This window comes from Crinia signifera, chromosome 4 (assembly GCF_055691185.1).
Source record: "Crinia signifera chromosome 4, ASM5569118v1, whole genome shotgun sequence".
Taxonomy (NCBI): Eukaryota; Metazoa; Chordata; class Amphibia; order Anura; family Myobatrachidae; genus Crinia; species Crinia signifera.
Genome location: NC_139220.1, coordinates 142,104,781 through 142,115,514, shown reverse-complemented (window position 1 = coordinate 142,115,514; position 10,734 = coordinate 142,104,781). Strand labels below are relative to the sequence as shown.

General features: G+C 39.6%; 1 protein-coding gene across 2 annotated transcripts; it reads left to right on the top strand.

The window, feature by feature from the left end:
- Positions 1 to 263: 263 nt before the first annotated feature.
- Positions 264 to 10,081, top strand: LOC146074493 (mitochondrial inner membrane protease ATP23 homolog). Of its 2 annotated transcripts, none has more exons than XM_083182637.1 (6): positions 264 to 711; positions 1,685 to 1,730; positions 2,836 to 2,917; positions 6,287 to 6,424; positions 8,098 to 8,181; positions 9,741 to 10,081. In XM_083182637.1, the coding sequence occupies exons 1-6, from the start codon at positions 549 to 551 to the stop codon at positions 9,942 to 9,944; spliced, it is 717 nt and encodes a 238-aa protein (XP_083038763.1). In that variant the 5' UTR covers positions 264 to 548; the 3' UTR covers positions 9,945 to 10,081. The 2 variants fall into 2 exon arrangements, with proteins under 2 accessions (XP_083038763.1, XP_083038764.1); XM_083182638.1 differs by having other exon boundaries at positions 634 to 711; positions 2,841 to 2,917.
- Positions 10,082 to 10,734: the final 653 nt, after the last annotated feature.

Below are 10,734 nucleotides of genomic sequence, written 5' to 3'. Positions count from 1 at the left end.
TACACTTGCAGAATTTTTTTTTTTTACATATTATATGGTTGCTGTGTAGACAAAAACCTATTTTGATCAGGGGAAAAAAAGAAACAATATAACGCTCACTAAAAATAAATAAATAAAAGAATGGGTTAAGTACCATGGGAATGTAACAAGCTGCCTGGGACGGAACAGCTGTGGCCACTTACTATGTAAAGGAGGGCAACTTTAGCCCTGGCCAACTTAAATGATAGGGACAGACAGACGTTGGCCGCCAGCCAGCACTGTCATCACTTATCACCACAACTACCCCAATGCAGATGTGTTTACTAGTCAGGGGCTTGTGACTACTGTACTGTGGCCCGTTTGGTTACGTACGTATCAGCAGTTAGCCCGACCAAGGACAGAAATTACGAGGGTGCATTGTCTATGCACTTAAGTTTAAAGCGCTATATGCCCAAACCCACAATGGCTGCAGCTGACCGTGACGTCATATATCAGCGCCAGGGTTCAGTGACGTCTGTACAAGGTTACTTGCTGCAGCTATACGGACTGTCACTGTGACAAGAGGATACATGGGGGAGGATAAGAGGTCTGATAAGAAGTCAGACGAGAAGTATGGCTACCATCTCTTCCCGCAGCGGGACCCCGGTCAGTCCAAGCCGGAGTCTCTCTCCTCCAAACTCTACGGCTTAAAGTACAGGTGCAAGGCGAAGCTGGGGATTGCTATGGACACAAGTAGGTGTTAGGAGCATGTAAACCAGGAGACTTCTAAAACCTTTTTAATAGAGCAGGTGGATTCGTTTCCAATAGAAACTAATCTCTTTCTAGTATAGAAAGTATAGAATACTAGATGAATGATAGCTAGACTATGGAGCAGATTTAACGGTATGCGTTCAGCATGCCAGCGATTGGCATACCGACATAACAGGTGCTTTTTGTTATTGGTCCGGTTTTCACCCATACCCCTCCTTACGAATGATAAATGGTGCTCCTTCCAATGAGCTTCTTCAATTTTCAGACTGCTCCCTCGTGGGGGTCCACGACCCTCATAGAGGGAGAATAAAATAGGTGGCAAGCGCAGCGAGCCCGCAAGGGGCTTCATTGCGCTCCCCACACAGTGGGATTCCGACATCTGAGTAATGACTGTTGGAATCCCCACTGTCGGAGAAATATACCACACCCATGTTAAGTAGCTCTTGCTAGGTGTGCACATGGGTAGGAATAAAATAAATATGGTCCACATAATAAATACGTATGTTTTGTTTCCGTTTAATACTTTTAATAATACTGTTTTCCTTTAATATGTAATAGAATATGTTGCTCCCTTTTTAAATAAAATGAATATGTTTCCCCCATTTTTTTATACCATATACGGTAATATTTTTTCTGACTAATTAATAACTATGTTTATGTAGTGACGTCCATTACACGCAGTAGACATTAGTGCCAGGCTTGGTTGGATCCATAACCTCTCCTTTTTATTTCCAAGTAAAACCAGTGCCTCAACATACATCACTGGGGAAGATTGCTGAGAACTGGATGGAGTATGGCAGCACAATAGAAGCACAGTATGGCAGGAAGCCTGGACCATTTTTAAATGTTCATTTTTGTTTCCATTTCTAATTTTACATTTTGTTGGCTTCTTTTGATTATATATTGTATAAAGCTGTACATTATCCTTGATGCTGTTATTTTTGTTATTTATTAGATCCACAAATCAAGTTACTTTTAGATGCCATGAGACTGTCTGGTTGGTAAGTAACTGTTCCAATAATTCTAAACCTACTGTCATGATTATATTTTTATAATGTTGTCAATGTTATTTCAATGACATTTTGAAATTTCTGATTAGAATATTTTCTATACATACATTTATTAGAACATAAAGGTGCCCATACACTGCCTGCGACGTCTCGCAGCAGCCTTCCCGGTGGCAGGGACACATGTGATCCGTTGTGATGGATCACATACATCGCTGCTTCCCGCCCGCCCCAGAACGGTTGGTCGGACGGCCAGCCGGTCCGACCACCTAGTCTGGTCCGATGCGCACAGGACCGTGCATCGGACCCGACTGCATGTCAGGGAGAGGCGATTTGGTCCAATTTAACGGGCCAATTGGTCGAAATCGGACCAAATCACCTCGATGTATGGGGGCCTTTAGTGTTCATCTTTTTAATTATCAGAAATAGACTAAAGGGGCATACACACGTTGAGGTTTGTGCTAAGCTTTTGTAAGAAAGTGATTTAGGGTAGACCATTTCCCTTGAACTTCCTGGTGTCTAGATCACCCAAACACACATAGCCATGTGATCTAAGCGATGTGTGATATGCAAAAAAGTTATTTTAAATAGTTGATTGCTATAGCTGTTTCTGTACATGCGTAGGGATTTGAATGCACTTGCTAAGCAATCTAACTAGATTTTGACTACATGCACACAATATCTGAGCTGGCGATAGGGACCGCATATCGCCATCACTATAGGGTGTACACACGGAGTGAACGAGACAGGGTCATGGCTGTCGGGCCAGCCCGACAGTAGTGACCCTACATTGAATACCCCCCTAGCCTTGAAAAGTGATAAAATGGAGAGTGATAAACCACCAGCCAATCAACTCCTACCTGTCATTTTTTTAAACAGTCTGTGACATGGCAGGTATGAGCTGATTGACTGGTGGTTTATCACTCTCCATTTTATCACTTTTCAAGCTTAATACATCTAGCCCTAAGAGACTTGTTAAAAATGTTGCTCAGTATTAATGCTTCATGACTTATAGGATGTGATGGAACGTATATTACTGTTTTGATGTATGTTACTGTTTTAAAAGAGGTTAACATGTAAATGAATTGGGTTTTTTCAGTGCAGCTTTTAAGGATAGACACTTTTCTTGTGAAGAGTGTGATGGATCAGTGGGCGGAGGATTTGATTCAGCTACCTCTGAGGTAAATGAAACTGTGAATATTAGATTGACCAATGACATATTTCATACATTCAAATAACTTTTATTATAATCACTGCTCAAAAACTAGTTCTAAAGAGAGTAAATACACCTACAATTTACTCTCTATGGGACTGTTCAATATTCACAACACAAAACCTTTTGTTTGCTAAATTTATTCACAAAGACACAGCTTAGCATGTTTATACCTAATCTTACTGTAACCATTGCATTGTTACACGATGAAGACACTAGTCATTGCTGATATTTTCACCTTGTATAGTGCTTTTATAATCCTTTATACTAAAGTCAATAAATTACCTCTTTATTTATGAGAGCTGTCATGAGAATGTCCTGAAGACCGATAATTTGCCATGAAAATTAACTTAATGCATTTCAGCTCTGCCACAAAGGACCAGCTGACATTGTGTCAGTGATTCTCTTGTTAGTGCAGGTGAGAGTGTTGATGCAGACAAGGTTGGAGATCACACTGTCATGCTAATTGAGTTAAGGTGCCCATACACGTTACAATTATTGTATAAAATATTGCATCTCATCGCATCTCGGTTTTGCGATGAGATGAGATCTAGTACACAAATTATGTGCAGCACATACTTTTTGGGTACTTATGTATTATCTGGGCTCCCATGTTAAATGCACCCCATTTTTTCATACCCCTACTATCCAACTACACATCGAGTTGATTTTATATAGTGTGGCGAGCGCAGCGAGCCACCGTGCCTGAAGCGTGGCGAGCGCAGCGAGCCCCGCGAGGGGACACGGTCACATAAAAAAAACGGGAGTCCAGATATTACATAAGTACCACTTTTTGTACTAGATCTCATCTCTTCTCATCGCATCTCAGTTTTGCGAGATTGTATACAATAATTGTAACGTGTATGGGCACCTTTAGAATAACAGATTGGAAGCTTTAAAAAGGAGGGTGGTGCTTGAAATCATTGTTCTTCCTCTGCTTAGCATGGTTACCTGCAAGGAATCACGTGCAGTCATCGTTGCTCTGCACAAAAAGGGCTTCACAGGCAAGGATATTGCTGCTAGTAAGATTGCACCCCAATCAACCATTTATCTAATCATCACTTTAAGGAGACATAGTTGTTAAGAAAAGGTTTCAGGGCATCCAAGAACATCCTGCAAGCACTAGGACTGGGGTGGCAAAACCTGTCCTCAAGATCTACCAACAGTTCATGTTTTTCATGCAACCTTTAGATCTATAGTAGGAATGAATGCAGCATGTTTGAAAATGTGACAGTTAGTAATGACTACCGCTGTGCACAAGCTAGGTGATTTGGAAAATGTGGACTGTTGGTAGATCTCAAAGGACCGGTTTGGCCACTCCTGCACTAGGACCATCTCCTAAACTTGATTCAGCTGCGGGATCAGGACACCACCAGTGCGCTACCATGAGTCCTTTTTCATGCCAACAGTAAAGCATCCTGAGACCATTCATGAGTGGAGTTGCTTCTAAACCAAGGGAGTGCACCGCCATGAATAATGACAGCGGGAATACACTACCATGAATAAATAATGGTACCAAAACTTTCTACAAGAGCAACTTCTCCCAACCATCCTAGAACAGTTTGGTGAGGAACAATGCCTTTTCAGCATGACGGAGCACCTTGCCATAAGGCAAAAGTGATAACTAAGTGGCTCGGGGAACAAAAAAACAAATCACAGTAAACTTGTGGTCATTTCTCAAGTGGCGGGTGGTCAAACAAAAACCCACAAATTCTGACAAACTCCAAACATTGGTTAGGCAACAATGGGTGGCTATCAGTCAGTACGTGGCCAAGAAGTTAACTGAAGGTGCCCATACACAGTACAATTATTGTATACAATATCGCATCTCATCGTGTCTCGGTTTTGTGATGAGATCTAGTACAAAAATTATGTGCTGCACTTTTTGTGCTAGATCTCATCTCATCGCAAAACCGAGATGTGTTGAGATGCGATATTGTATACAATAATTGTAATGTGTATGGGCACCTTGACAGCATGTCAGGGGAATTGCAGAGGTCTGAAAAAGAGTGGTCAACACTGCAAATATTGACTTATTGCATACACTTAATGTAATTATCGATAAAAGCTTTTGACACTAATGAAATGCTTGTAATTTTACTTTAATATGCCATAGTAGCATCTGACAAAAATGTCTTAAAACACTGCAGCAGGAAACTTTGTGAAAACCAATACTTGTGCCATTCTCCACTTTTGGCCATGGCTGTACTGTGAAGTTTTACATTAAGTTTAAGAGCATATCAAATGGTAAAGGTGGCCATACATCTACAGATCGATTGTCAGATCTGTCTGGTTGGATCAAAAACCTGGTAATGGATGAGTGACAGTTTTTGGCAGTTTTTCAGCATTTCAGAGCAAATGGTCAACTGTCATTTACTCTCATCCATTACCAGGTTTTTGTTCAAACTAGCCCAATCTGACTATCGATCTGTAGATGTATGGCCATCTTAAGTTTCCTGGAAATATTGGAACAGCTTACACATTTAAGTGCGAAATGTCATACTACAATGTGCTACTATGAGAATGCAACAAAGAGTGTGGAAATCCTCCTGAACACCAAAAAGTTACAAGATAGCAGGAGTGAGGAGGAGGTTGTTAGTTGTAAAAAAAAGTAGGGGTGTTAGTGTCATATTGTTAATTCTTGCAACTTCTAAAAAGTAGGCAGCAGTTGTATTTAACAGTTTTTGGAGTATATTCAAATTACCTCTATCATCATTGTAAGAATTTCTATACAAGATAAGTACAATATTGTAAAAAACACTATTAACTCCCCAAACCCTATTTCACAGATTCAATACCTCCTCATAATCAAACCTATTTTCCTGTTGTTTTTTTAGAGAAAATGTAAAGAAAAATTACTTTTATATTTATTTATTGAATAGCAAGAAATTGTAGAACAGGATTTCCTCACATTAAAAGGTGGTGTTGCTAATTGAATCTGCCCCATTATGTTCAAAAATAATTTAACTCCTAAATGCCTTTTATTTTCAACTTGTTAATTTCACTAAAGTTTGAACCAGCCTATCAAAAGTGATTATGCAAATAGCCCTCATTCTTGACTACATATTATTACATATGGTATGAGTTTACTGGAGGTCTGGGATGCCAGCCACTCTCTGACTTTTTTTTTTTTAAAGCGGCAATCATTTACAAGGCACAACCATGCCTTTTGAATAATTGGTGCTTTAAAAAAAAAAAATCTGAGGCTGGCTGGCATCCAGGACCTTGGACACTATTACATTTCTACATTGAAGTCCTCCACTTTTATAAAAAGTATTGCAGCCTATTAATACTTCTTTCTAGCCACAAATTGTGTATGTTTGTGTTTTTATTACAGATTGTATTATGTCAGAATAATATTAATGATCAACAACATATGAACCGGGTGGTTACACATGAGCTTATTCATGCTTTTGATCACTGCCGTGCACATGTTGATTTCTTAAACAATGTTCACCATTTAGCCTGCTCTGAGGTATGTATTTTTTTCAATGCAAAATTATTTGACAATAATATGTTTTAAGCTGTGTACACATGGGGGATATATATTGCTCAGGCTCTCCTTTTCATCAGTGACCAGAGATGGTCGTTGATGAAAAGAAACCTCTGCCGGGGGGAGCCTCAGAGGTAATCAGCTGGTCGCAGGAGCAAGCAATTATAATGGGGCTGAAAACGGAAGTGCGCACCCAGGGATTTATCTCCAGGGCACACTCCCATCACTGGCAATATGGTCGCCAGTGATATCAGCCCATATCGCTGCAGTGTGTACACCACAGGTCTTCAACCTGTGGCCCTCCAGATGTTGTGGAACTACATGTCCCAGCATGCCCTGATGTTTTTTGGCCTGCTCTTATAGGAAAAAATGTGGCAATGCATGCTGGGACATGTAGTTTCATAACATTTGGAGGGCCATAGGTTGAAGACCCATGGACTGTACACTGTCTAGAGATAAAGTCTGCTGACCTTCACTTTAGTCTTTTTTTTTTATATTTACTATGTTTAAAGTGGTCCCATTTGCTGTGTGGTTAATGGTACAATAAGTGGCCTGTGGTTTAAGGTAGTAGTACTAAAGACTAACCTGTCTATCTTTAAAACTAAACTGTTTATCTGCATTAAGCACATCTATATTGCTTTATTTAAAGAAAATAAGCAACATTTAAGGGGGAAACCAATTAACCACGTCAATTTTACAATGGGATAATTGATCACCCAGGGCTATCCAATTAGCCCCAAATGCAGACTCCTGGCAGCTCTTACCTGTAGTTATTTCTGGGACTTTAAACCAAAAATAATCCCTGTTTTCGTATATCCAGCAACACATAGGACACATAAGAACGTATCATGGATTCTGTGTGTTAACAAAAAATAGAAAATTTTACGGAGGCATAAATGTTCTGTACTTAAATAATCCAAAGCTAAAAAGCTCTTGTCTACCCCCATGATTTGCACATGTTACATTTTCAAGGCTAACGGGAATCCACCCATAGCTTCTACTAATGTGATACTACTAGTATAATTTTTTATGTTTTATCTCATACGGCAATTTTGCTAGACTATGTAGATTAAATATTTTTATGGGTACTTATGTAGTATCTGGGCTGCCGATTTTGTGATTGTATGCCTTACCTTAAGGCATAGTGTACAATCAGATGCGATGCGATTTTGCATAGGATTCAATGTTAAGAAGGTCCTGTTCATTTCCCCACTATCCAAGTGGGCATAGAGTTGATTTTATATAGTGTGGCGAGCGCAGCGAGCCACCGAGCCCGAAGCGTGGCGAGCGAACGCATATTTCTTAAAAAGTATTCTGTGTCCCCTCGCGGGGCTCGCCACGCTTCGGGCTCGGTGGCTCGCTACGCTCGCCACAGGTTTATATCCAACTCCATGCCCACTTGGATAGTGGGGAAAGGAAAAGGACCCCTTTTTCCCATTGAATTCTATGTTAAAATGGACTCAGACCATTTTAACATTGAATCCTATGGAAAAATCTTGACCATCGCATCGCATACGATGTGGTCGCATGCGATGCGATCCGATCCGATTTCTAAATCGGACGCCCAGATACTACATAAGTGCCTTTTTATGTTTTGTTTGAACTTCAAATTAAAAGTTGTAATTTTACTATGATGTTTTTGAATTTTAATATAGATTAGAGCTGCTAGTCTTAGTGGAGATTGCTCCCTTACCAATGAGATGTGGAGATTGAAATTTGGTGTTAAGCAGCATCATCAGGTATGTAAGACCAGATAAGTAGGTAATCCTGAGTCTTTTGAATACATTGCTTGTTCATTTCATTCAGTGGGGGGTGCGGGCCGCACCTTGGTAGGTGACACCAGAATGCCAACTCCTGCTGTGTGGGTGTGGCCAGTGTAATGTGGGCATGTCCACCCCTACGCTATTACTTCCCTAAGAAATTAGAGTAGATCAATTTGAATAATTTGGGGAGGAAAATAGAAAATATATTTAAATTCTAGAGTTATGACTGTAATGCTATAATGATGTTGGGAATATTTTTATATGGAGGCCTGGAGCTGTAGTCTCCCCTGCACTCTGGCCCTGTGGACATATCTGTAGCACACAAAGTATCATGGCTGCAGAGTATTAAAGCAAAGCTTCAAGTGTGGCTGCCATCAACATAAAGTGTATATACAAAACATTCTACCACAGTAAGTACTAGTGGCATCGCTAAGGTATGAGGCATGGGATTGTAGGCAGACTTCCCTGCTACCATAAGTGTCATGCATATGACAGAGACGCCTGTTTCTGATAGATACTTTGTAGCCAGCATGTGTTGGTGTAAATGTAGTAATGATGACAAAAAACACTGCGACTATGGCATTTGGATGGAAGTATTAGCATGTGGTAGTAAATCTGGTTGCTGCAGCTGTCTGCACTTGTGGGCCCCTTGGAGTATGACTGAGAACGAGGCTCTTTTATCTTTCAATTCTGTACGTTCCTCTTTTCCATGTTTGCTCTCAGTGGAATCTGAACAAAAATCAAACAGTGGAATATTTGACTATACTACATTATTCATTTGGAGACAAATAACTTTCACTATTTGCGTTAATAAAAATACATCATTCAAATATATCATTTCATTGGACAATTTGGACTGAAACATAGCAACCACTTGGATGTTTACTTTTACTGGGGCAGATGTTTTAAGCCTGGAGAAGAGAGAAACTGGAGATAAAGCACAGCCAATAAAATGTGTTTGAAAATGACAGTTGGGAGGTGATTGGCTGGTTCTTTATCTCCAGTTTATCTCTTATCCATGCTTAATACATCTGCTCCATTGTCTGATGCACTAGACAGATGAGATCTGTTTTATTATTGGCTAAAAGATGCATCTTTTACCATTAAATAATTGTTCAGGGCAGGTTTTCTTGCATGGAAATTACATTATACCTAACTGCGTCACTCACAGATGTGAACATATCCTGGCGATGTCATTAAAGGCTTCCATTTCTGTAGTATAGCATAGAGTGCCAATGTCACTCTTGATATTTCTTACATAAATACATAATTGCCTTTTCTATATCTGTAGTAATTATTACTGCCTGTCCCTTTCGGGTGCCAGTACCCTTTGTTGGAAAGGTGGCCATGGCAGAGTCAACTTTGTTGTTTTTGCTTTGGTTCTTGTATTTGAGTTAATGGCACTTTGCCTGTGCATATATTGAGAAATGTAGCAAAGTTTTGTTCTTTTCTTTTCCTTATTTTAACAGTCAATGCAGTTAAAATAGTGTGCATAGGTCTGTGACTTTCAACCCTTGCCGTATTTTATTTAATAGACTTGTGTACGGGACCGAGCTGTGCGATCTATCGTAGCTGCAAGAAAATTCAGTCAGGAGACAGCGGAAAAGGCTGTGGATGATGTGTTTGATTCATGTTTTAGTGATCGAGAACCATTCGGACGAATTCCTTATAATAAAGCGGAGGCAAATATGGCATACAGAGAATTTAATAATCGAGCACGTTATTATGCAAATATTTGAATAAAAATAAAGTATTCTACTTTTATGTAACTATTGCAAAACAGTGTAATTTTTTTATTTTAAGTTTGATATTATAAATCAACAATGTATATTTATTACAATCTGTTTCAAATATAATAAAATGTGTTTTTTGTTTATTTGTAGCTACTACGAAAAACAATATCTTTTCTATGAATAGGATTGTTTGTGAGGTTCCTAGAAGGAGCATGCAGCAAATTTAATTAGCCCCAGGGCTTATATCAGGGTTGTTGCAGTGCCTGAGCAATTCAGTTTCAGCGGGTATGCGGTCATTAGGTTGACTACTATTAGTTGACAGTCAAAAGGTCAGCATGATTTTTTTTTTTTCAAGCCGACTTCTTCAAACTTTACCATCCCGGTTGGCATAGAGGGAGAATATAATAGTGTAGCGAGTGCAGCAAAGTATGGCTAGCACATGCGGGACACTTATACGGTGTCTATGCCCACATAGACCCCAAATAACATGAAAAACTCATGTCAACGTTTTGGTTATTAACAGCTCCATAATTATATAACTGCTTAAAAAATCTATAAGTAAATGAATAAGATGGCCACTCAAGGAGAAACGGCTAATTCATAGTTCCAAAATAAGTCTCTGCATGTTCTGTAATAGAGGAGCCAAATAGCAAATCTACTGCAGAGTGTTGTGCACTTTCTAACCAGTTGTTGTATAACCGAGCTACAGTTAAAAGACAGTAAATAGTTGACCCCAAATGATTGACATGTTCATAATGTCGACAGGGGCAAAAGGATGACCTGAAACTGGTTGACA

Bases quoted from the DNA above. Each gene is read 5' to 3' on its own strand.
- LOC146074493 (XM_083182637.1), top strand. From the start codon at position 549: ATGGGGGAGGATAAGAGGTCTGATAAGAAGTCAGACGAGAAGTATGGC. The intron at 1,731-2,835 runs GTAAGTAACTGT...GGGTTTTTTCAG, and splicing joins GCCATGAGACTGTCTGGTTG to TGCAGCTTTTAAGGATAGAC. The intron at 2,918-6,286 runs GTAAATGAAACT...TTTTTATTACAG, and splicing joins TTGATTCAGCTACCTCTGAG to ATTGTATTATGTCAGAATAA.